Source organism: Mastigoproctus giganteus, chromosome 5, assembly GCF_048544385.1.
Source record: "Mastigoproctus giganteus isolate SK-2022 chromosome 5, ASM4854438v1, whole genome shotgun sequence".
NCBI lineage: Eukaryota > Metazoa > Arthropoda > Arachnida > Uropygi > Thelyphonidae > Mastigoproctus > Mastigoproctus giganteus.
This window is the reverse complement of record NC_143579.1, coordinates 86,336,620-86,358,644: the sequence shown is the minus strand read 5'-3', so window position 1 is coordinate 86,358,644 and position 22,025 is coordinate 86,336,620. Positions and strand designations below refer to the sequence as shown.

General features: G+C 37.0%; 1 protein-coding gene across 1 annotated transcript in view; it reads right to left on the bottom strand.

Moving 5' to 3' along the window:
* The window catches only part of LOC150085540 (NAD(P)H oxidoreductase RTN4IP1, mitochondrial-like), a 181,424-nt gene that overhangs the window by 49,522 nt on the left and 109,877 nt on the right, over positions 1 to 22,025 (bottom strand). Inside the window, exon 7 of the mRNA XM_090373329.1 lies at positions 6,207 to 6,384. Coding sequence (XP_090229455.1) covers positions 6,207 to 6,384 — 178 coding nt within the window. The remainder of the gene's footprint in view (positions 1 to 6,206; positions 6,385 to 22,025) is intronic.

Here is a 22,025-nt window from a genome sequence, read left to right as displayed (position 1 = left end):
AAGAGTTGATGCTGAGTGTTGCGTTTTTAATGAGTGGTGGCCAATTAATTACTTTTTTTGCACTGCTCAGTGATGCTTGCACGTCTTATTTGCAATGAAGTCTTGTCAGTGTTTGAGGAATATAATGAGAAACATCACCATACCATAAAACATGCCTCAAATTACGATAAATTTCAAGGAGCTTTGAGGCAGAAAAAACTCTAAGAACTAACTCAAACTTTTCAAAGTCAATAACAGAAGATTAGAACTTTTACTCATCAAAATTTATCTACAGTTAGAGCTAGTTTTCAAGCCTCCCAAATGATTGCCAAAAAAGGAAGGGCCTTTACGGATGGAGAATTTGTTTGGCAATTGCAGAAGTATGCACTGAGAAAGTAAAGAATTTTGTGTCTGTAAGTTTATCTTCATCAACAGTAATGAGAAGAATTGAAGATTTGGGAGCTGATGTTCAAAATCAACTTGTAGAAAAAGTTTAAATTCACACATTTTTCAATAGCAATTGATGAGAGTGAAGATACAAGCCATACAGTTCAATTACCAATTTATATCTGAGGTGTAAATTTAAATTTTGCAGTAACTGAAGAGCTAGTTGCATTAAAAAGCTTAAAAGATACAACAGGTGAACATATATATTTGAGTGTGTCAAAAGCAATTCTGACATAATTAAAATGGTCCTTGAAGTTGTCACAGACATACTCTCAGATATGCTAGACAAGCTGTACTTGCTACTTGGGAGTCCAAAACGCTGATAGAACTGATGACATTCAAGACGAGTGGACCCAATTTTGGTGAAGTCTGGATGGACTGTTGACAGCCAAATCCTCTGATTATACCTTCATGATGCTGGGACTGTTAGTAATCATGGGTATAACCCCCATGCACAAGCACACTGTGGGTGACCACCCAGGTGTGAACCAACTTAAGCAGGGGTCGAGGTGTGGCAGCATTCCTCCACACCACATGGAGGAATGCTGCCCCTCTGTGTTACCAGGCAATGCTAGGTGGTAGATGACTCTCATCAACAGGTGCAATACTATCACTTTGCACATTGGAGGCTTGAAGTGGTGGAACCCATGTCTAGTCTCCAGAGCTAGGTTCCGGTCAACCCTTCTCCATCTCTTCCATCATGCAGTATGACTGATGACTTTTGAGGTTATGATGCACATGGCAAGATCCAATCTTCCTTCCATTTCGACAGTACGCTCTAAAACGGTGTCCGCAGGCTGCCTGCAAGTTAGTACATGGGACCAAACCTATTGGAAACTCTTTAGGAGGCTTCCGGGTCAGCTAGTGTATAATCTTGCTACCTCTACTCTGCTGGATAGTGACTGGAGGGAGTCCGAACAGTGTATATGTGGGGTGGGGGGATTTTTGAGGCCACGCTATGCCAAAGATCGGGATATATTCTTACTATGTGCACACCATATCCAAAAATTTCATTACTTCATACAGCATGCCCCTCCTCACTTTTTCTTAGTATTGAATACACCGTGAATTGTCAAACTGATACAGTAAGCTTATCTGCGAAAAGATCTAAACCTCCCAAACACTTCCTAGTTCATTCCACAAATATATGTGGTCTGAATTATAATCTCAACGATGTCCATTTTCACTTGCAGTCTGCCAAACGCCGTGTACTTTTTCTGACAGAATCTCAGTTATTGGTTGATTCAATTACTGCTCATCTCACTTGCCCAAATTATTTGCTGTATGATTCCTTTCGCCTTAAGGGTGGTACTTGTGCATATGTCCATTTCCAATATTCCCTGTCAGAGACTTGGTAATTTGGAATCTCCTCTTTTCGATCTTCTGTGGCTTAAAATCTCTCTACATCATTCTGTCAAATTCATCTGTTGTCTCGACCGTTCTCCCAACTCCACTAATCACTTGAAGCTCTTCAACTTCCTCTCTTTGCAACTTGACTTTCTCCAGTCCAACTTTCCTAACAGTGAGGTAATTTTCCTTGGTGATTTTAATGTACGCAACTCCAGCTGGCTTCTATTTTCTAGTCAAACTGACCCAGCTGGTCGAGATGCTGAGGCTTTTGCAATTACTAATGAACTTGCACAGATTGTTCATTTATCTAGAAGAATACTGGACAATCCTAACCATAGAGCCAAATTGATCTTTTTCTCACCAACAATCCTTCTAAGTACATGTTTGAAGTGAGTGGTCCTTTAGACACCTCAGATCACAACTTGGTGATTGTCTCTTCTCCAAAGCCTTTATTCCATGCCTGTTGCCAACCTCATGTTGTTTGGCATTACAAGAATGCAAAATGGGATGACCTGCGAGATTTCTTTTCTTCTTTTTCTTGGTTGGATTACTGTTTCAAAACTTCTGATGTCAACATTTGCTCAGATCGTGTCAATGAAATTATTCTTGTAGAAATGGAATACTTTATCTTACACTCAACTTTAAAATCTTGTCTTTTATCTAAACCTTGGTTTTCCAATAAATGTGCTAAGGCTGTTCACAAGAGAAGACTGTTGCATATCGTAATTGGCTTGATTCCAATTCTTCAGTTTCATTTTTGATTTCTTGATTACCAAAGCTCGCAACAATTGTAAAGCAGTTATTAATCAGTCCAAACTAAGAGCAGAAAACTTCTTTCTTGCCCTAATGGTAAGTCTAGCATTCTGTTCTTTTGCCAAAGCTATTGGCCGTAACTTTTGTCCATCTCTGCTCCCACCTCTGTCAAAACTAGATGGTTCTGTTTTCACTTCAGCCAAGGATAAAGCTGAAGGTCCTGCTAGCAGACCATTTTTCTTCTCGCATGTATTAATGATCTTGGTAAAACCCCTCCCGCCATTGAGAACATGCTCCATTCAATGCCTCCTGTGGTCTTCCATCAAAAGGATGTCAGAAGGATTTTGACAAATCTCAATGCTAAGAAACCTCCAGGTCCTGATGGTATTTCTCCACTTGTTCTCAAAACCTGTGCTCCTGAACTAACTCCTGTTCTTTGCCGCCTTTTTTCACTTTCTTATTCCAAAGGTGTTTTTCCTTCTGCTTGGAAATTTGATGATATCCAGCCAGTTCCTAAAAAGGGTGACAAATCCTTCCCATTCAATTATTGTCCTACTGAAATTATTTCTACTCTTTCCAAAGTAATGGAGAAATCAATTAACTGCCAACTCTTAAACTACCTAGAAACCTTCCATCTGATCAACAATCACCAGTATGGATTCTGTCAGTGTCAATCAACTGGTGATATTCTGGCTTATGTTACCCATTTATGGACAAATTCAATGGAAAAGTTTGGTGAAACACAAACAGTTGTTCTTGACATCTTAAAGACTTTCAATTGTGTTTGGCATAAAGGTCTTCTAAACGAGCTTCCATCTTATAGTTTTCCAACTGTTTTTTTGTAATTGGTTATCCAGTTTTCTCTCTGATTGCTCATTGAGGGTCATGGTAGATGGCTCTCTGTCTTCTAACTTCTCCACTAATGCCGGTGTCCCCCAAGGTTCAGTTCTTTCCCCCACTATTTTCCTCTTGTATATTAATGACCTTCCTCCATTGACTGGAAATCCTATCCAAAATTTTGCTGATGACAGCACACTGCATTCCACTTTCCATTTTGAGAAACATTGTCCTGATGAATCAGCTTCAACTTCTCGAATATCCGCTACCAATTCCTTAAATGCCGATTTCCAGGTAATTCTCTAGTGAGGCATAGACAACTTAGTTGATTTCAATCCTTCTAAAACTCAGTCTTGTCTGATATCTTGCAAGAAGGTTTCTTTTGCGCCTATGCTTATCTTTGGTGACGCTCCGATTTCTTGACTAGAAATCTCTATCAGAATTGATAAAGATTTCTAGGCAAGCTGATATCTCTCTTTTGGGGATTACCCTGACTTCTAATCTCTCTTGGCACAAGCACATTACAAATATTGCTTCCTCTGCATCTAAAAAACTTGGTTTTTTCTTTTGCTCTCGGCGTTACTTTTCTTCCAAACAGCTGTTCACTCTGTACAAATCGCAACCTCTACCACGGAATATTGTTTCCACATCTGGGGTGGTGCCCCCAAAACTTCTCAGGCTTCTAGATTACATTCAGAAGAGGGCTGTTAGGTTAATTAATGACTCATCTCTAACAGAGTCTCTCCACTTACTGTCTCATAGATGTACTGTTTCCGCTGCATTCCTTTTCTATAGATACTTCCATGGGCACTGTTCTTCTGAATTGGCTTCTATAATTCCCGCTCTTTCTTTCAAAACAGCCCAAAGACATGCCACCACTGCCACCCAACCTCCATTTACTATCCAACTTCAAACTCTCAGAACCAATTTTTCATCTTCCTCATTTATCTTCAAGGTTCCTTCACAAATGGTTGTGGAGGAACCTTGCCTTTTTAACAGATATATATGTGAACACCTGAATGTTCTTAATATAAAACTACAAGAACGAGACAAACTTTTCAGTGAACTGTATTATAATGTCAAAACATTTTAAACAAAACAGGAGTTATTTAAAAGTCAAATACTTCGGAATAATTTTTCACATTTTCCATGTTGCGATAATTTATCTAAAAATAAGCCTAGTTGTAATTTTTCTACCTAAAATTTTGTTCAAAACGTTAGTTTGTTGCAGGAAAATTTTGCAGTTAGATTTTCTGATTTTAAAAATAATTCAAAGGTGTTTGAACTTTTTCAAAATCCGTTTGATGTACCCATCAACGATGTTGATGAGAATTTACAATTAGATTTGGTAGATCTTCAATCTAATAATGCATTGAAGACAATATTTAAAAATGGAAATCTAATTCAATTTTATTCAACATTATCTGAGTCAGATTATCCAAAAATTAATTTTGCAAGAAAGGTTACATCAATTTTCGGAAGTACATATATATTTGAGCAGAGCTTTTCAAAAATGAAATATTTAAAACCAAAAATGCGATCATATCTAACACCCGCATTTACATGGCATTTTAAGAATTGAAACTAGTACTTTAAAACCCGATATTACAAAACTTAGTTGCACTCTACAATCACATTCATCACAATTAATTATAATTTTGTTGTATTACTAACTGTATTTTTGTGATTAGTACAATAACTAAGTAATAATGAAATTCGATATAAACAAACTGGTATATTTTATATTACTTATCCATCAATTTATTTTTGAATCTGTATATATATAGGTAGGTATAAAATTTGTTTCTCTGCATGACATTCAAGTTATGCAGATAATGTAGTTTTCCAGTTTTCGGTAATTAGGAATTTTCTCCAGCCCACCAAATATTCCAAAAATTCATATGTGGCCTACTTTTCAAAACGTTTGTGGTCCCCTGGTCTAGACACATCTCTGAATGGTCCTGGCTAAGTGTCCATCCTTGCAGACCATCTGAATCCCTTCGTGGTCATCGTGCACCCACAGGGCAATGGACTCTTCTAGCAGGACAAAGTGCCACCCCACAGAGCCATGGTAACTAGAACATGGTTCAAAGAGTATTCTGCAGATTTTACCACCATGGAATGGCCTACCCTTTCACCAAATATGAAACCTGTGGAGCATTTCTGGGATGCTGTGGAAAGGTCTGTTCGAGCTTTGGATCCTCCACTGAGGAGTGCAATAGAATTATGGATAGCAGTGCAGCAAGCATGGATGAAAATACCTGTGGAATGCTTTCGTGAACTAGTGGACTCAATGCCTCGTCGTGTGACTGCCCTTATCTGGGTGAAAGGTTGGCCTACCCATTAGTAGATAGGTATCTCATAATTTCTGTCCAAATTCATAGTAGTAAAAATTTTTTGTTCATTAGGCTCAAAGTTCATAAATAGGATGTTTATAAATTGAAAATTATAAAAAATACTGTATATTTTGCATCCCCCCACCAACAAAGTTGGTGAGACAAACTATTAATATACTATGAAAAATTGAACTGCTTTGCAGCAATATGATAATTTTTGGCACAAATACTGTTGTTTTTGAACTATCAAACAGTAGGCCACTCATTAGAGAGGGAACAAGGAAAAAAAATTGATAGAGGTTAAACAGAATACAAATTATACCCATACCTGTAATGTACCCACTTGCTGAGGGCTAACCAGTGATGTGTTGTATTCCATTGCTTCATATATTCTTCTGTTATCTCACGAAGCATGTATATTTTATGGAATAACATGGAACAATTCATGATTATTTAAACCCAGGGTTCAAATAATAATTATCTAATTCTCTGAAAACACAGTACCTTTATTATGAGTAACTTTATCCACATCACAAAAGAAACCACTGTTCCAAGAACAAAGCCATAATCATCAGACATCGGTGTTGTTGTAACTAGAGTGATCACCCTTCCACCAGGAGCACAAACATCAAGACATGAATTATGGAGAACAGCACCAACGGGATTAAGAATAACATCATACCTAAAAATTTGTGTCTGTTCAATTATTGGATTTTACTGATTTAGATAAGGTAAGTGAAGATATAAATAAAAAGTGAACGTAAATGTAGTAGTTAATGAACTTTACATCAAAAATAATTTAACTCCTGCACAAAAAAAAAAAAAATTACAATGGAAATATGGTGGGGGACAGGATATTTGCTCTGCGAAAAAAAAAAAAAAAAAAAAACAATAATGTAATTAAGCAGGGAAAGGAGAAATTTTCATTTACTCAGCTGCAGAATGGTTGCTTTGGCAGCCTGATATTCAGTTTCTGATGTAAAGTTCAAATTTAAATCTTCTGATTCTGAAAACTTTATATGTGAGAAATAGTTTGTGCTATATAGAACAGGCTTGTCTTAAGTAATGCGAGAATACATTCCTGGAAAAGCCTGCTGTAGCCAGATGCAGCCCTAGGGTTTTTGGCACCACCTAGGCAAAAATGTATTTGCTACCCTTGAGATACTTTTATTAACTATTATTGTAATAAAAATTTTGAATTTTGGCACCCCAAGACGTTGCTGCCTCTATGCCCTGCTTACCAGGCTTACCATGTTCCACCAGCCCTGGCTTTAGCCAAATTCACACTGGTCAAATAATTTTTTTTCCCATAAACACATTGTTATAGTGGGTGGCTGCATCACTGCTGGATCCTGAAAAAGCACATTTTTATTATTATTGTAATGGCTAAAAATGATGCAAGGAAGTGAACTTTTTCTGCATCTGCCAAAAAGCAAACAAACATGGGGGGGGGGAACTCACTTAACATCATTGGCAGACTAACAACTTCCCCTGAACTTTCTCATCAATGTCATTAAGGAAGATGAGAATAAGAAGTGGCCCCAATACTGATTTTGTTCCCAAATTTTTCAAAATGTAAGGTGTCAAAACTTTACATTTAGAAGCATTAAACTTTGTATAATTGTTCTAAGTCATTTTGAAGAAAAATGGCCTGTTTCTGGTCTTTAGCTACCTACTTTAAACTGGTCTTTAGCTACCTACTTTAAACTGGTCTTTAAATTCCTACTTTAAATCATCTGCAGACTTTGACAATTTCTCCTGTACTTTTTTATCATCATTAAGGAATATAAGAATCAGAAGTGGCCCCAATACCGATCCCTGAGCAGTTACACTTGCTACACTGGTCTACCCTGAAGAATGTCCATTCATTACTCTTCTTTGTCTTCTGTTTTTAACCAGATCCAGCATAGGATCTTTACCAGTAACCCAAATTTGCTTCAATTTATATAACAGCCTTTCATGGAGAACAATGAAAATGAAAAAATTCAAAAAATGGGCATATTATAAGAGTGAATGGGCCTGTTGTACTGGAATCCATAGAGATACAAATAATAATGCATATATCCAGTATTAGCATAAACCATACAGTTAAGCAACACCAAGGGTTTTAAAAAATACCAAATGGAAAATTTTACTAACATAATAACAATAAGACACTACTAGAGAAGTTTTATCTCCAGTTAACCATTACAAATGCTTTAGAAGATTATGATGATAGTCACTGTCTTTACAGTCATAGTAAAGAAAGTGTGATACCTTGAGCCTCCAATAAACAGTGGTTCACTGGAAATAGAGCCAGTTAAAGAAGAAAGAACTCCACACCAGATAATCTTCAGATTTAGGCAAATCTCACTGTGGCTTCCTGTATTAACCTGTACCATGGTAATTCAAGTGACCAAATGACACTACAGAAACATCCGAGGAGCCTGAACATCAGTGAAAAGTACCAAAGAATGGTACTCACAAGTGCCATTCTTTGGAACTGTTCATGAAATACTAGCAGATAACAGTTTGCTAACAGTTCTCTTCTTGACTTAAAACATCAAGTCTGAACTTCATTTGTATAGATACAGTAGAATAAATAACTAATTATATTTGAAAGCTGAATATTACTTAGCATTTATTTTATATTTCAGTCATTAGGAAAACTTCTGTTTTCCTAATGATTGAAAATATAAATGTAAGAAAACACTCACCGTGTGACATGAAACATACTTATATGTGCCTTGATATATACTTAAAGACATTGTTGCAACACCATACTTGTGCTGGGGGTCACTTCGGATATGTATTCCAGCATTATTTAATTCACTAACTGTATAACAGCTTGTGTATATACAGGGTGATTCACTACCAGTGCAACAAACTTGCAGGAGGTGTAGGGGGCACAAAGACGAATCGGAATCACATAGCATTGCAGGGTCCGAAATGCCTTCATCATGCGGTAGAGGACGTTGAACGGGAGGTCGCGTGAACAGCGATCCCGCTAGAAGTCAGCATTTGCGAACCGGTTCCCGAGGCAGTAGGATGGACGAGTATTCAAACGTTGAACTGGCCGACATGCACCTCGCGTATGGAGCTGCAGACTGTAATGGGCGTGCCGCTCTGCGCTTGTACCAGGAACGTTTCCCACACAGGCGTGCTCCTCATCATACGATTTTCGCACGTGTGCACAGAAGGTTACGTGAGACTGGTTGTTTCATGAGAGGTACTATGAATCAAGAGCGAACGACGAGGACGCCAGACAATGAGGAGAATGTCCTTCATCTTGCAGAAGGCAATCCGAGTACGAGTACTCGAGCAATAGGCCAACGATTGGGTATTTCCCAATCCACTGTATGGAGGATACTGTCAACAAACCAAATGAGTTCATACCATCTGCAACACGTCCAATCATTGGAGCCTGCGGATTATCCACTCCGGAGGACTTTTGCTACTTTATTTCTTCAAAAGAAAAAGGTTCGCAAATGCTGACTTCCAGGGGGATCGCTGTTCACGCGACCTCCCGTTCAACGTCCTCTACCGCATGACGAAGGCATTTCGGACCCTGCAATGCTATGTGATTCCGATTCGTCTTTGTGCCTCCTACACTTCCTGCAAGTTTGTCGCACTGGTAGTGAATCACCCTGTATATAAGGAAGGAATTATAATGTGAATATATGTGATAATGAAACCAGACTATAAACACTATCCTATGATACACAATCCTATTATACATATAAGTGAATCAGTTTCAGATTTTTATACAAAGGCATATTGAGAGGGAATTACACCTTCCCCCCCATATCTCGATCTTTATGAATCATTAAGGAATATAAAAGAATATGATAGATCATTTTAATGCAGATACAGTAACACAGGAGAATCATGGGCACAAATACGGGAACAAATATTCATTTTATCCATATGTTTCTATTATGAACTGGAAAGAGATATAAAAGGAATGTTACGTCATTTAAAATAAATATATTCATACACCTACACAAAGTTATATTCTGCCACTTGTCCACATATAAAAATTTGAAAAACTCTCTCTTAATATGCTTGTATAAGAATTGGAAACTGATTACTTACGTTGTCATTTCAACATTCAAATGATATATCACATCCTGAGGAGTGGCCCTAGACTAGCTAAGTGAATTATGCAATCAGTGCCTTGCTTCCTTAAACCTCAAAGGCAGATGTATGCTACCTTTTTTGGTACCTTAGGTAACCATCACTTTGGCCTACATGGACTGGCTGCCCCTGCTAACCCCTTCCAGTTCTTTAGCAGCAAGATATTCAGGGAAATAGTATTTTTCCCATATTCCTTTGTACAAAAATGAAACAAAATATTCATCTGGTATATTTTAAAATTTTTACATTTACACCAATTTAATTAAATAAATATAATGGCTGTAGGTTAATTCAAATTCATATTATTTCATTATAACATTCATTAGAATGTTATAATGAAACTGGCATTTTTAAAGTTTTCTAAAGTGACTTTCTCTCATTAGCTTAATGTTATAACAATGATGTAAGGCACAGTGACACCCTCCACCTAGTTACAACTAGCAAATTTATATAAAGTAAATGTTAGATACATATATATTTATAACTAACAAAATATGCTGAGTATTTTCCTATTAAGTCATTAATTACAACATTTTCAAGTAGAAATAACATATTTCTATAGTAGTGTTATTTTCTCAACAATGAAATCTAGTTTTGGCTCTGTTAAAACAAATTTATATTTGTGTGATTTCCATGAAATTAAAATCACACAAATAGAAATCTGGCAATTATTATTTATTGTTTTTCATATATACTACAGAACTTATTCGTATATTGTATACCATTATGAAGCACTGGATGTGGGGCGCCTCCGTAGCCAGATGGGAAGGAGCAGCAGTGCGTAGCACACGCTTCTTGATTAGACCGAGGTTCGAGCCCATCACCACCAAATACGGAGGATGCAGAAAGGTCAGAGAATGACTACCGCATATCCTGGAGCAATATGGCCTTAGTTGCTAATGCTCCTAAAAACCAAATAACAAACAACAAACTGGATGTGATTTTTTGCAGTGTACTGATTCAGAATAATGAATTGGCAGTAAAGCTGATGTGCAGGAAATAAAATTCTTAATTTAAGCATTGTAATATATATTAAAGTAGCTGCTTTTCTTTAAAAATCTTGGTTTTTTTTTTAATCAATGTACTATATATAAATAATGAATTATTATGCTTTGTTTATTTTGTAAATCAAAAGATCTAAGAATTTATGTTTCATCATTTCAATTTTATTAAAGTCCAGGGTAGAAAAAAATTAAGTAATAGTATTACCATATGGTATTAGCCACAGCAAAAGCCATTAACCCAGGTTTTTTGCTGTGCTAGCCAAAAAATAAAATAAACTACCTATATGATTTCCCCCACTTAGGTACCCAATGTCAAAAGTATAAATACTGGGCCCTCCCACTAGATTGCTGAATAGCCCACATGACCTATAGCAACCATACCAAACCAGCTGTTAGGTTATATGAATTCTCAGTTCCCCACAGCTGTATCATAGTTTTGCTTTACCACTATAGGCACTTATCCGACTGATCTTTGAATTTCTCAAGCTTTCGGCCTTAACTAACATGGAGATAACTTCTTACAATAATTAACAACCTGCTAGTTAAAAGAAAACAGCACAAAATCCAGTCTAAACCTCCTCTTCTGTAATTTGTATTTATGGAACATAGTTCGAATTGTTTATAACAATGAAAATTTCATCTTCATTTTACTATTCCCTGTACTATTGAAGATAGTATAATTGTGTACAATTATGTAATATTGAAGATAGTACAATGTTAAACACTGCAAACCAGTTGCAAAGAAATGGAGAAGCTGTAGTTTGAGGACAAACTCGAAGAGAACATCACAAGTAGAGATATAGTCATCATGGGTGACCTGAACACAAAAGTTTGAGTAGAGAGACAATGACTAGAATATTATTATTATTATTGCTCTTTATTTTATTTCTTCCTGATTGGGGTTCCACTTCGTGACGGGTATTGCTACCAAGTAGTCAGGGTGGTTGTTTTTATGTCTGGTGTTACTGTTGGTCGAGGAACTCTCTGACTATCCTACAGGTGTTCAGGATTGCAACTTTCTGGAGTTCCTTGTAGGTGTTTGCTGGGAGACCTATTGCTGCTAGGCTGCTATGTAGAGTCTTTGGTACCATACCGGTGGTTGACACGATGATTGGGATGGTTGATACTTCTTGCATATGCCACATCTCCTTGATCTCATGTCTCAGGTTCGTGTACTTCCTAATTTTTTCCTCATGGGTTTTCTGGACATTGCTAGTGTTCAGCACCACTATGTCAATCAGGTAGGTAGCCTTTTCCATCTTGTCCACAAGGGTTATGTCTGGTTTGTTGTGCGGGATGGTCTTATCCGTTATTATGGCACATTTCCAGTACAGCTTGTGGGTTGAGGTCTCTAGTACTGCCTGGGGTTCATACTAGGGCTTGCATAAAACCGAGAAATTTCAAAACCGAAGTTTACTCTTAAAACCGGTTTTAAAACCGATTTTCTCACACTTAAGGAAAATAATTAAAAGCTTATAACACAGGTATTTATTTTATCTTGGGTAGATTGTACAAATCGTAATCAAATCTTTAAAACAAAATCTATCACCTCTTATAGTAAAAAAAATAAAAAAATTAAAATGCTCCAAAAAAGTAACCAGCTTGAGATTATACAAAATTACAAATTGTAGTCAAATCCTTTGAATAAAAACTATCTTCTTGTGTAGTAAACAAAAAAATAATAAGCCCTATAATAATAATAATAATAATAAATAAATAAAAATAATGTGAAAAAAAACAGCTTAAAGTATTTGTAAAATACTTTACAAATAGTAAAGTATTTAAAAATAAATACTTTACTATTTATTGCTTAGCTTTTTTCTGAAAATGATCCTTAAAAAAAACACAGTATATTAAGCATTTTTCCTGATAGACTTGATCCTATTTTTGTGTTAAAGAGACCAGTGATCAAAAACACTCTCTCAGATTGGACACTTGTTGGTTTAATGGTCAGCAGTGCTCTATAAACTTTCTCCAGCTTTTCACTTCTATTGCTAGTTGCCTCCAAAATTTTAAATTCTTTGCTGATTTCCAATTCACTCGGATATTTTGGAGGCTCTTCAGTTAATCTCTTTATTACACTATCATACTCTCGCATGAGTGTATCTCCAACATCGGAACTAGACGAGTCTTTGTTTTCTTCTAAAAGAACAGTTCTTTTATTTTCAGTTTCTTCATTCAACGCTAAGACTCCTTCGGAATGTTTTGCAAATAATCTCTGATAAATCTCTTCAGCATGCTTTTTCCAAACTTGCTTACTTGGAAAATCAAAAGTTCTTGAACTTGAATCTTCTTTCCTAAACTTTTTGGGGTTGTGTAGATAGCTCAGCAAAGCCACAGTTGAGCAATTTTGTCTTGCATTGTAACGCTGCAAAAGGCTTTGGTGAAATTTTAAAGCAAATGAGTTTTCTGCTGTATCAAGCTTAGCAAGCAGAAATTCTATTGAAGACTCTGCTTTAAGTAAGTCTATCTTCTGAGGTTATAGCCTTCAGAATCATTTCAACTGGTCGCAAAGTTTCATGTAGCAATTCGAGTGTTTTCCAGTCATCGTCAGACACGGCTTCAGTTGACAGTACTGCACATAGAGCATTTGGAATGCAATTTTTCAATTTAAAAAATCTCTCAATCATATAGAATGTGCTATCCCATCTAGTCTTGAAATCTAATATAAGTTTATATTCTTTTCTATTAAATTTTGCTTTAACAAAATTTTGTAATATGTCATTTTTGGTAGGCGATTTTCGAAAAAGCTTGCAAATTTTTCTGACTTTGTTAATAGTTTGTGCAATATTGGCCATTGGATTGAAGAAATAAATGAGCTCATCGGTAAAGTCGGTTTGATAAAGCATGCCTTGTCTTTCTTCAACTTCTTCATCATCACTACTTCCTTCATTATTTTCATTTTCTTCATTGTCTTTGGGAGACTCAGAGACTGTGGCACCATAATTGATTGCTTTTTCATAAAGTACATCTATAACTGACAGATGTATACAATGGGCTATAATTGTTGATGATTAGGTGTAATTTACTTGCCAAACTTAATCATCATTGCTGCTCCATCGGTGGTGCAGGCAACAATATCCTCATCCACATTCTAACCAAATTCCTTCAAGTGTCCATTCACAATTTGCTCAGTTCTTCTGCTATCAAGTGAACCATTAATCTCAATAAGACCAATGATTGTCTTTTGAATGCACATTTATATTCATATACCTTTTATTTTGTATAGACGTATATTCGTCTAGAGTCAATGAATACCGTGCACCCAAAACCAATGAATTTTTGAAATGCTGAATGAGTTCTTCTTTCTTAGTTTTATAATAATTCAGAACCATATTTTTAATTCCATTCACTGAGACTGGTGGTAATTTATCGTATTTATTTCTCTGAAGGTGAAGGCTTGATTGTATAAACTCACTCTTGGCAATTGAATTAAAAGAAAATCCATCTAAAGCAGTTAATTTTGAAATCTCTTCTTCCATAGATTTTTTAACGATAAAGTTTTTTAATGTTCTTACCATTTTTACGGGGGGGTTCACTGTTATCTTGTTTAATGTCAATCTGATGCATTTTCTTTAAATGCAACATCAAAGATGATGTAGGTCTTCGAGACGACTTCATTATCTTCTAACATTTCAAATATTGTGCTTCATCTTTGCTTTTTCGAGCAAAATAATTCCATACATTTGATTTCATCTTAGACATATTAAGAGTAATAAATATTAATTAGTAGGAATTTATATCACCGACAATTTTAAATAAAAATATTGAAGATAACACAGGCACAATACTATGAGTCACTCCTGCAAGCACTGAATGAAGAGTCTAAATGAGGCAAGTTTCAAAATTTTCACGAAAGAAATTTTTTATTTATTTACTTGCAATTTTTTTTTCCCCAATTAAATCTATTGTATTTTCAAAATTACATAAAAGCTAAATTTGGTGAAGCTGCTTTTTGGAGAACATTTGATCGCAAATTTAATAGAAATAAAGAAGAAAAAAACTTTCTACGATTGAAATTTGATGCAATATTCAGCGAATCTGTTTCTAGTGGGTAACCATCAATAAGGCGCGTTCCATAACTTGCCTGGTGAACAAGATAGATGGAACAGAGAAATTTTGAGCATTTTCTTTTACGCTATCACTCTGACTCACTCAGTCATAAATGAGTACACCTGCATTGTGCCATGATACAGGTGAGAAGATAAAAGGTACCCCTCCTAGATTTGGGCCACTTGCCCGTGAGATTCATACCTAAACATAAAATAAAATAAAATAAAAAACATGTTTAAAACATAAAGCAGTTGAACGATCCAGACAAATGAACAAACAAAAGAAAATGTGCGTAACAAAAAACTATATTCGAGGGCTAACTAAAAAAATATTCGAATCCGATTTTAGAAGCTCGGTTTCGGTTTTAACAACTCAATATGAAAACCGGGTTTAACCGGTTTGCAAGCCCTAGTTCATACTTGTAGTATGGTACATTTTTCTTTATTATTATTATTATTATTAGCCACATGGTATAAGGAAGCCTGAAGCTTATGCTGTACCAGACGAAAGAGAGAGAGAGAGAGAGAGAGAGAGAGAGAGAGAGAGAGAGAGAGAGAGAGAAAATCAGAAATAGAAGGGAATCACCAAGAAAGAGAAGAATGATAATATTCTGATATCCAGCTCAGGACCCTGGGTGAACTAAGCCCATACTCACCAGATGTGAGCCCCTGGGGAAGTATGTTGTGGGTCTGCATGGTTGGGGATCTAGGAGTGATGATGGTGATGGGTTGTTGGATTTCTGTTTACAGATCAGCTTGAGCATAGGAAACGCCTGGATCAAGAAGAGAAAGAGTCACCAAGTGACAAGATACGGTTGGGATGGTTAACAGGAATCCCTCTTTGACTATATACTCGTAGATAAAGAGTGACACAGAAGACTAGTGGACGTCAAGGTCATTCCTAGTGTCTCCGTGGGTAGTTATCACATGTTAATTGTTGGAGTTTTAAGATTCCCTAAATTGAAGAGGATCAAAATCACAAGAGAGAAAACTACAGGTGTGGAAGTTGAAAGAAGAGGAAAAGGGGGCAATGTACAGAGAAGAGTTCAGGAAGGTTGTACCTAAGGCAGTGGTGAACAGCGTGGAATCAGAATGGAAAGCATTCAAAGACTATATAGTAGAATTGACAGAGCAGGTTTGCAGAAGAACAAGCAACAGAAGGAGATGAAAAGAAACCCCATGGTGGAATGAGACTGGATGTGCAGGACAGCCAGCAAAAGAGACAAAGGCAGGTTGATCATAAAAGGGGGGATGAAAGAGAAGATACAGAGAGAGACCAGACAGACTTGACATGGAATGATGTAGTGCAGGCATGGAAATACATCAAAACAGGTAAGTCTGCTAGTATAGATGAGATAAACGGAGAGATGCTGAAGGCTGCAGGTGAGGCAGGGATAACGTGAACATACAGACTGTTCGTAAGATCTGGGATGAGAGACAGGTGCCAAAGGACTGGAAAGAAGGTTTGATCATCCCATTGTTCAAGAAGAGAAACAGGAAAAAGTGTTCCAATTATAGAGACATCACCATGTGAATAAGCTGTATAAGAGAGTGTTAGAGTGGAAGATAAGAGGAACAATTGAAAATAGGATGGCCGAAGAACAGTATGGCTTTAGGCCTGGCAGATCGATGGTGGGTCTAATTTTCTGCATCAGGCAACTGATGGAAAAGTGTTATGAACACAATAAAGAATTATGGATGGCATTTTTTGACATAAAGAAAGCATCTGATGCCATAAAGAGAGAGAAAGTGTGGGATGTTTTTGAAAAACTTGCAGATAGAGGAACACCTTGTGGAGAGAATTGAAAATATGTACACCAATACAGTGAGCAAAGTAAGAACAGTGATGAGGTTGATGGAGAGCTTCAAAATAACATTAGGTTTGAGGCAAGGAGGCATCCTTTCACTACTGTTCATAGCTGTCATGAATGATGTGTGATGTGGTGGAGCAACTTGGACAGGACCAGATGAAAGTCATGCTCTTTGCAGATGAACTCTGGAGAGAGAGACAGAGAGCAAGGAACAAGTGCAATGGCAAGCTGATATATGGGCTAGTATGGCCAATGAATTTGGACTGGTTTTCAGTCGGGAGAAGGGTGAAGTAATGGTTCTAAAGAGGAGTGACGAGCCTGATGGATACATTACAATGATAGAGAAAGAGCTAAAAATGGTTAATAACTTCAAGTATCTAGGAAGCATCATTACAAACACTGGAGTGACAGATGAAGAAATAAGTAAAAGAATACAGGCAGGCAGAAATTTCTATAGGCAGCCAAGAGATCTGATCTCTTGGCTGCCTATTTCAGGTGTATGTGCCAATTATGACACATACACCTGAAACTTGGACTATGAGGAAAAAGGATGAAAGCAGAAATGAGATTTGTGAGGAGCATAGCCAGAAAGACAAGATGCGACAAAATCAGGAATGATGTGGTTAGGGAGAATTCAAGTAGAAAAACCCTAGAATAGTATTGAAAAGTCCTGTTTGAAATGGTTTGGACATGTCAAAGAGGATGTACAAGAGGTGTTTGCCAAGAAGAATGTTTGATTTACAATTAAGGGACAAAAGGCCAAGGGGAGACCAAGAATGAGGTGGCAGGTGGCAGGACATGATAAAGATTGATGTCATTAAGGGAGGAGGAAACTGGAGTGAAATCAACGACGGAGAGAAGTACACAGACAGGGCATGGTGGTGAGGCTTCATGTGTCAACCCATGGAATAGCAGAACAATGACAGATGATGATGATGACGATTTACCATTCCCTCTCTGAGCCTTATAGATCTCAATAAGATTCTCTCTAATGTATCTGATTACCACATATTCAATCTTTCTTCATATGAGCACCCCTCCTTTGCAGATCTTACTGGGCCTATTGCTTATCATTGGATCCTTTCAAAACAGCCTTAATGTATTTTTTTTTTTTTTTTAGGTGCAGTCTCCATACTTGGATAATACTCTTAGTGTAGTCTTACAACTGCTTAACATTATGATTATGACTCCCTGCCACCTCTATACACAAATGTTCGATAAATCACCAATAGAGCATCATGGGGCCCCTCCTTGCTACCTTTTACACTGAATGGATAACTTTGCATCTGCCTGTATCCTAACCTTCAAATCCCTTTCCTCCTTTACTGTTTTTTTAATTCAGCTGCCCCAAGTGTATAAGGCAATCTGAGGTTGCTATTTCTCAAGTGTAAGACCTTATATTTTGCTAAATTAAACCATAACCGTCAATTTTCCGACCATCTTTGAAGCCTACACAAGTTTTCCTGAAGGAACGTCACTTTTCACTGATTAATAATCACTCTTCCAACCTTAACATTATCTGCAAATTTTGGTTTCATGCCCCTCCACTTTCATTTAAGAAAATAAAAAACAGTGATCCTAGTACATTTCCTTAAAAAACACCACTTCTTACTTTTGCCAAATCTGAAGAATAACCATTAATCATAACCCTCTGTTCCCTGCCATTCTGCAATCCATCTAAGGATTTTTCCTGTAATCCCAAGAGCTTCTTATACGGTAACCTCTAGTGCAGGACTGAGTCAAACGATGTGCACAATCCAAATAATAAACAGAGTCAAAATAATTTCTTACATGTAGCTCATGAGCGACTCTATCAAATCAGCTAATCAGGTAGGTTAAACGTGATTTTCTGTGCTGTGCTTCCTTTAAAATACATCACTATCTAAATGACCATGTATTGCACTTTTGGCCATTGTTGACATGATTTTCCGTACCACTGCAGTCATACTGACTAGTCTGTGCTTGCCCACTTGTCCAAAGAAATTTCTCCTTGGTTGAATAACACCCTCATAATTAATATGAGGGTCTTATTCGACCAAAAGAGTTCAATAGAGTAGCAAGAGAGTTGAATATACTCTCTTGCTACTTACCTCAAAATTACTGGATATATGCCATCCCAAAAGTTTATATATTGCTTCTATTGGAACATGTAGCAGCCTGAAAAGCAGTGTTGTGATTTCAATATCTGCCGGGGGTCTTCAAGAAACATGGGCTGTTAGAGTTAACATCAGTAAAAACACTTACATACTTGCATATACATTAATGCTAGGAACATAGCAAATAAATTTAACGAATTTGAAATCCTGGTTAAGTCATCAAATGTAGACACTGTAGGGATGTTGAAGACATGGTGTCTATCAGACATAAGTGACACAGAATTTAAACATAGGGAGTACAATGTGTACAGAAAATACAGACAGGTCAGGAGGGAGGTTATGCTCTTAGTTAAGAAGCACATAAAATCAAAGACATGCATCCAGTTGACAAGATTAAGCAGTGCAGTGTTGAGCCAGTTTGGTGTGACATAAGCACTTCGAAAACAAAAATGTGAGTGGGAGTGTGTTATAGGCCTAAATGTGATGAGTATAATAAACAACTGTATAGAGAGATAGAATACGCCATTAAATCAGACTGTCTTGTCTTATAATGGTGACTGTGTGTTGGTTACTCACACTGTGAGCCTTTTGTGGATTTAATAACAATCTTGATCTGATTATCAGCAGCAACACTTCATGCAGATAAAAGACAAACTAAGTTGGCAATAATCACAGGGTATTGATGTGATTTACTTAGAGATGTAACTACTATCAAGTGCAAAAGGGAAGGGCTTCTGCTCTCATAAAGATGACTACAGTAGTCTCAAGACAGTTTTTAAATTCTGTGAAGTGAGACCAACTGATGATGTTAAAAACAGCAAATTCTAAATAGGAAGCATTCATGGAAGTAACTGCAGAAACTACTAGGCTTTTTATACCAATTAAAAGATACTGTTCAAGGTTTAGACTTAATGAATGTCAGATGAACTGATGAAACTCATGGTAAAGAAGAAAAATATATGGAACTCATATAAATTATCAAGTGATAAAAAGCCTACAGTAGATATAAACTAGTTTGCAATCAAATCACAAAGGAGGTTAGGCAAGATAATGCAGATTATGAGAAGGCTCCAGCAAAGAATGCAAAGACTTCTTTGTGAGCACAGAAGCAGACAAATCACACTGGTCCACTAGATGTAAAAGGGTAAACTGTTCATGATTTTGCTCAGCTTCTGACAAAGTGAATAGGTATTTTGCATCTACATTCATACAAGAGGCATATTTTATGGATGGGGATACCAGAAAATTATAACAACAAGGTAAATGATTTTGTGTTCTCATAATAATAATTATCGAAGTAGTTGATAGGGAAAAACACTGGGGAGGGGGGGTCGGAGCAGCATGAACAGGCTAATAGAACATATCATGGGGTTCTATAAATGATGTACAGAAATTTTTTTAGAATGAACTGGAGGTGGTTATCTAACTGTATAAAGATTAGGCCAGATCTGGAAACACATAAATGTGGAACTGCAACCAGAACTGGAAGAACATAAATGTGGGAAGAGCACAGAAAAGAACAATAAGGGGGACACAAAATAATTAATGGGGGACACAAAATAATATTGCTACCAAGGAAGAAAGGAATTCTATAAATTGCAACACCTGGATTAGATCTAATGAAGCTGTTTAAAGATTTAAAAGAGTTTAATTATCTAAATGCTGATGGCTCACTTACGCTTTCTTGTGTGATACACACAAAGGATTCAAACTTTAGTATTGGTAGAGGCACACGATGCAAGAAAGCAAGCTTACGCATCAGCCAAAAAAAAAAAAAAAAAAAAAAAAAAAAAAAATTCTCCGATTTCACCCCTCCATTTGTTCCAAATACCTGTCAAGCTCAGCCTTAAATTTATTTAGGCTATTAACATCCACAAAAAAAGATGGAAGTCTGTTCCACCAATCAACTACCCGCTGGCTAAACGCAAACTTCCGCATATCTATCCTAAAACTGTCTTTCCATAATTTGAATTTATGCCCTCTCAGGTGATTATTCTGAGAAAGAGAAAGAATCCCATCAGCACTGAACATGCTCAAGCCATTCAAGGCTTTATACACCTCAATCAGATCACCTCGCAGGTGTCTAGTCTCCAAACACTGTAATCTGCAAAACTTAAGCCTTTCTTTGTAAGAGCAACCCTTTGTTCCATTCACTAATCTTGTTGCTCTTCTCTGTACTCGTTCCAAAAGCTCCACATCCTTCTTAAAATGAAGCCTCCAGACCTGTATACAGTACTCAAGGTGTAGCCTGACCATCACGTTATACAAGGGGATAATCACCTTCTTATCCCTGCTAGAAAAATTCCTGTATATCATGGACAAGACACCATGAGCTACTCTTGCAGATTGTCTGCACTGCTCAGAAAACTTCATATCTTCCTGCACAATTACCCCCAGGTCCTTTTCATTCTCCACCACTGTCAGTGTAGTACCGCAGAGTTGATACGTTGCACTGTGGTTACTGTTTCCCATATGTAGTACTTTACATTTGTCAATGTTAACCTTCATTTGCCACCTCTCAGCCCATCTGTTCAACTTTTCTAGATCCTGTTGCAGCAGCATAGTGTCAGTAGTGTCCTTAACAACCCTTCCAACCTTTGTATCATCTGCAAACTTGGACATTAAACTTGATATACCATCATCAATATCATTCATAAACACCGAAAACAACAACGGACCCAACACTGAACCCTGAGGAACACCACTAATAACATTAGTCCACATTGAGCAGTGTCCATTGATTACCACTCTCTGTCTTCTGCCACTCAACCATCCCCTTATCCATAGCAGCAATTTGCCTCCAATGCCACACTGCTCCAATTTGTGCAGCAGCCTTCCATGTGCAACAGTATCAAAAGCCTTTCTAAGATCCAAATATATAATATCAAAGTTATTCCCTGCATCCAGTTCTTTTGTGACTACATCATAGTATCCAATCAAATTGGTCAGGCAAGACCTGCCCTTAACAAAACCATGCTGCGTCTGAGCTATAACTGAATTCTTGTCTAGATGATCCTGCAGTGCTTCTTTAACCAGTGCCTCCATTAATTTTCCTGGAACAGAAGTTAAACTAACAGGTCTATAATTACTTATGTCAGCCTTTGATCCTCCTTTGTGAATTGGGGTTACATTTGCACATCTGCAGTCTATGGGTACCTCCCCTGAGTCCAAAGAAGCTCTCATAATTATGGCTAGGGGTTTGCTTACTTCCTTTGCTGCCTCCTTTAATATAACTGGAATAGAT